Here is a 5002-nt window from a genome sequence, read left to right on the forward strand (position 1 = left end):
TTTTTTTTTTTTTTTTTTTTTACAAAAAAAAGATTTTCAGTTTGAATGCACTTTAAGCTGTTACTTAGTTTACCTTAAAGAAATATCTGAAAGGAACAGGCACAAATCAAAATTCTTGGAACGGAAACAATTCAAGGCATTTTTATGTTGTTTTGGAATCCCTTTCATTGAATGCCAAAAAGCATACAAGTGTTTCCCTTTGCGTTTCATGTAGGAATGTCAGTCATACGGGTTTGGGATGACATGAGGTGATGTACTGTTTTTTGTAATTAAACCCTTAACACTTTACAATCTTTTATGTGCATTAGGTAATATAGTAACTAACTAGAACTAACAATGAGAAATACTTTTTACAACATTTATTAATCTTCGTTAATAAAAATACAATTGTTCTTTGTTAGTTCACAGTGTATTCATTAATGTTAACAAAAAAAAAACATTTATATGAATGTCAGTTTACGTTAACATGGTTAACTAATGTAAACAAATGAGACTTTGTAAAATGTTACCATTAAACCTTTTAAGTATTGTTAACATGGTTGTAATGATTTTAATCCCGTTCCAGAGCACAGTCGACAAACTCATAAAGAAAACCAACTTGGCCCTTTTGGTTGGTACTAACAGTTGGAGAGACCAGTTTGTAGAGGCCATCACTGTCAGCTCAGGTGAGTCTCTGAGAAAATGCTGTCCTTTTTTCCATTAAGTCTCTACATACTGTAAACACAATCATTGCACAATCCTCTGCAGACTTGACATTTGGAATGCTAGAAAACACGGCTATTTTGCTGTTTCATCTCTGAAAGGCATGTTGTAATTGCTGCTCAATCACTGTGCTAATTTGGCCACATATCTTTAATTAGCGCACCATTGCAATTTAAAATGTGTTGGTGCTGAATGCCTGCTTGTAGCCAGACTGAAGTGCAATTAAATGTTTCATCAAATCTGCAGAGTGTCAATCATAGCAGTGCCGGAGAGAGAAGATAATCATAATTTGCTTTTTTCTCATGAGCAGACAGCTCTCAGTATAAATTTGAAGTTTCCAAGAACCTGTTTATCTCAGTATTGAGTAGGGAACAAATACTGTTGCATTCATAATGTCTTAATATCAATACTGAATGTCTATATAATCTTGAATATTTTCCCTCCTTTCTCTGTCATAAAAACTTTTTTTAAACTTTTTTTTACATTTATAATTCTATTTTTGCAGGTGTTTTCTTTGTTTTTGAATATATTATTTTATGATGTATTCTTTAATTCGTTTTAACATATTTATTATTATTTATGATTTTTCAAGAATATATTATTTAATATTAAATTCTTTGTCATTTTTTTTTTTGTTGCCAAATGTTAAGTTTTGTTGTGCAATAATTGTGATTTTTTTAAAGAGCAACTCTGCCTTTAACAGGGAAAAAACAACAACAAAAAGACGTGTGTGTTTCTTATGGGTTTGTTTTTTACCCTCACACCTGAATTCTTGCACACTTAAACGTAACATTTGATGAAAATATTACAGTATATATGATGTGGATAACCTGTAATTGTAAATATTATACATTAAAGAACTATGTACAATATTGTATTAAAATGCTGTGAATAATTAAATAATTGTAAACTAATAAATACTTTTTCAACAAGTATATTTTTATTTAAAAAATACAAATATTTTATAAATGTAAATATAGAAATATGAATTTATATATGTAAAATAAATGTAGATATAGAATTCGAAATTTTAATTAATTACAATTCATTACCTATTATTAAATATTAAATGAACACTAAATAATAATATAAATAATTAAGCAAATAATAGTAAACATTAGAAATATAAAATATGTAAATGATGTTTACATAACTAATGAATACATAAAATGTATGTAAATATGGAATTTGCCATTTTAAAATACTTTTTTATTATTTTGAAAAATCAATTAAAGTAATTTATAATGGTATTTTTTTTTACCAGGGCCAGTGTAAATGTTGACACAGTGTTTGGTAATGCGTCTAATAATGCCCTTTACATTCACAATATAGTACTTCCTCTTATTGTTCCAAACCTTATTTTTCAAATAGTTACCTGGCATGAACTGCGCTGCACAAGTTTTTTTTTTTTTTTTTTTGCTTGAAATAAATCTTAATTTCTGACTGTTTTATATAAGATGTTTTAATTAGTGTGATATTTGGTGAAACAGATGGTACTGGACTTCCAGTACTTCAGAGCTTCAGAGCCTCTGCCTCCTCTGATTTATAAGATTTGATTGGTGTCAGCCATTCTGTGTAACAGTGATATGCTTATCACACACTGATGTTCCCTGGAGTAAGAGGACAGCCTGTCCCTTCACAGGAAACAAACAACCAATCCATAATTCAAATCTCCTCTCCTTTTTTCCCTCCTCCTAAGGGGAAGATGATGATGACGAGTGTGGGGAAGAAAAGATGCCATCTTGCTTTGACTACGTCATGCACTTCCTGACTGTGTTCTGGAAGGTTCTGTTTGCGTTCGTGCCGCCCACTGATTACTGGAATGGCTGGGCGTGTTTCATCGTGTCAATCCTCATGATTGGCGTCCTCACTGCGTTCATTGGAGACCTGGCATCCCATTTTGGATGCACTATTGGCCTGAAAGACTCTGTAACTGCGGTTGTGTTTGTGGCGCTGGGAACCTCTGTGCCAGGTACTTGAAAACCTATTTAAGTCACATTTCACACCCAAATATTAAAACATGTTTCCTGTTTTTGGACCATTAAGATGTGAATTATGACATTAAGTTCATGACAATTTTCTTCCTTTTTCCCCCCCCCATTGTATATATATTATATTATATCCCCCATATATATATTGGGGTACCCCCTTCTAATGAATCAGGTTTGACTACTTTAGTAATTTCCATGAGTACAAATCTTAATGTTTAAACATATAATGATATTGTATGGTATTGTGTGCTTCTAATTTTATAGCAACAGTTTGGAAAATGACCCTTTTCTATTCTAACACGACAATGCCTCTGTGTATAAGGGAAGGTTCAAAAAGAAATGATTGAAAAAAAGAAATGACTCATCACCAAACACCAATGACTGACTCAATCATTTCTTTTTGAACCTTCTCTTATAGACAGAGGCATTGTCGTGTTAGAATAGAAAAGGGTCCTGTCCAAACTGTCGCTATAAAATTAGAAGCACACAATTCCCTAGAATATAATTTTTACTCATGATTTGTACTCATGAAAATTACAGAAGTAGTCAAACCTGTTCATTAGAAGGGGGCGTCCCAATATTTTGGCAATATAGTGTATACATATATATGTATGTACAGTACACACTACTTCTGTATTCAAAAAGTTGTTTAAAAATAGAAAATAAAATTTTTATTCAGCAAACATGCATTAAAATTATTGAAAGTGACAGTAGAGAATATATTGTAGTATTAAAATACAATAATTGTAATAACTGTACAACAAAGTTGTGTCTCAAATAAATGCTGTTCTTTTGAACTTTCTGTTCATCAAAGAATCCTAAAAAGGGTTTCAACGTTGCTACTAATAAGAAATGTTTCTTGAGCAGCAAATCAGCATATTAGAATAATTTCTGAATTATTCATACTGAAGACTGGAGTAATGATGCTGAAGATTTAGCTTTGCTATTATACAAAAACAAAATTACATTTTAAAATATATTAAAATAGTAAACCGTTTTTTATTGTAAATACTTTCTCACAATATTACTATTTTTACTGTATTTTTATCAAATAAATGCAGCCTTTGTGAGACTTCTTTCAAAAACCCAAACTTGTAATGGTAGTGAATATTTAAAAATAATTCTTTACAAAAAATGTTAAAAAATAATTTGAAAATAATAAATCAAATTATTTCCTTAAAGTAAATATATAATTATTTTTTATTTGTTTAATTTAACTTTTTTACAGTATTGGGAATTCAGGTGAGAAAATGTGTGCAACATCACAATTAATCAAATGCTTAATGATCCTAAAAATGTGGAATTTTGGGCAAAATACAAGCTGAACATGTTGTTTACAGATTTCATACAATGATTCATACAAGACTGTCTTTCTCTCCTTTAAAATCAGACACATTCGCTAGTAAAGTGGCAGCCATCCAGGATCAGTACGCTGACGCCTCCATCGGCAATGTGACGGGCAGCAACGCTGTCAACGTCTTTCTGGGCATTGGAGTGGCCTGGTCCATTGCTGCCATATTTCACCAGTCACAAGGCCAGTACTTCCGCGTGGACCCCGGCACGCTGGCGTTCTCCGTCACCCTGTTCACCATCTTTGCCTTCATCTGTATCGCCGTCCTCATGTACCGCCGTCGGCCCGAGATCGGAGGGGAACTGGGTGGCCCGCAGACTCCCAAAATCCTCACCACAACATTGTTTTTCAGTCTCTGGCTGATGTACATCATCTTCTCCTCCATGGAAGCCTATTGCATCATCCCGGGTTTCTAAATAAGGCAGGAGATGATGCCACAAACAGGATGCCGGCGTTAAAATCCTCGTAAATAGGACTGACAGGAGGAAAGGGTTCAAAAGACAGCCGTAGAAGATCGCAGGTGTTTCATGTGTTGTCCATTATGTTTTATGTGCATGAATACACGTTTTTCTGCTGTTGAGCTTTTTTTTTTCATTTTACATATTTTTTTAGTAAAGCTGTTTTTAGTAATCGTATGGAAATGTTATTGATTTGGTTGACTGATACTGAGCTATAGACTGAAACCTGAAATCTGTAATAAGACAAAACAGCAGATTTGATTTGATTCTAATGACATATAACATTCAAATGTCTTTTTTTTGGTACAAAAACGAATGACCTTTGAAGAAAATTTTGTTCCTCTGGTCACATAATACTTTAAAGATCACTGTCATTTGAAATCTCATTCATATACCTGAAACATTTTGCAGGAGAGGAATGTTCAACAAGCAGAAATCGTAGCGTAAATGAACTCAAAATCTGTGGTAAAAGATGAAAATAGTGCATTTTTGAACCTACA

General features: G+C 32.6%; 1 protein-coding gene across 1 annotated transcript in view; it reads left to right on the forward strand.

Moving 5' to 3' along the window:
* The window catches only part of LOC107751122 (sodium/calcium exchanger 1-like), a 41944-nt gene extending 37347 nt beyond the window's left edge, over nucleotides 1-4597 (forward strand). Inside the window, exons 7-8 of the mRNA XM_016566730.1 lie at nucleotides 2402-2674; nucleotides 4084-4597. Of these exons, the coding sequence (XP_016422216.1) occupies nucleotides 2402-2674; nucleotides 4084-4460 (650 nt within the window). The 3' untranslated portion in view covers nucleotides 4461-4597. The remainder of the gene's footprint in view (nucleotides 1-2401; nucleotides 2675-4083) is intronic.
* The last annotated feature ends 405 nt before the right edge of the window (nucleotides 4598-5002 follow it).

The sequence above is a fragment of the Sinocyclocheilus rhinocerous genome, unplaced genomic scaffold, assembly GCF_001515625.1.
Source record: "Sinocyclocheilus rhinocerous isolate Xijiao unplaced genomic scaffold, SAMN03320098_v1.1 scaffold1413, whole genome shotgun sequence".
NCBI classification, from domain to species: domain Eukaryota; kingdom Metazoa; phylum Chordata; class Actinopteri; order Cypriniformes; family Cyprinidae; genus Sinocyclocheilus; species Sinocyclocheilus rhinocerous.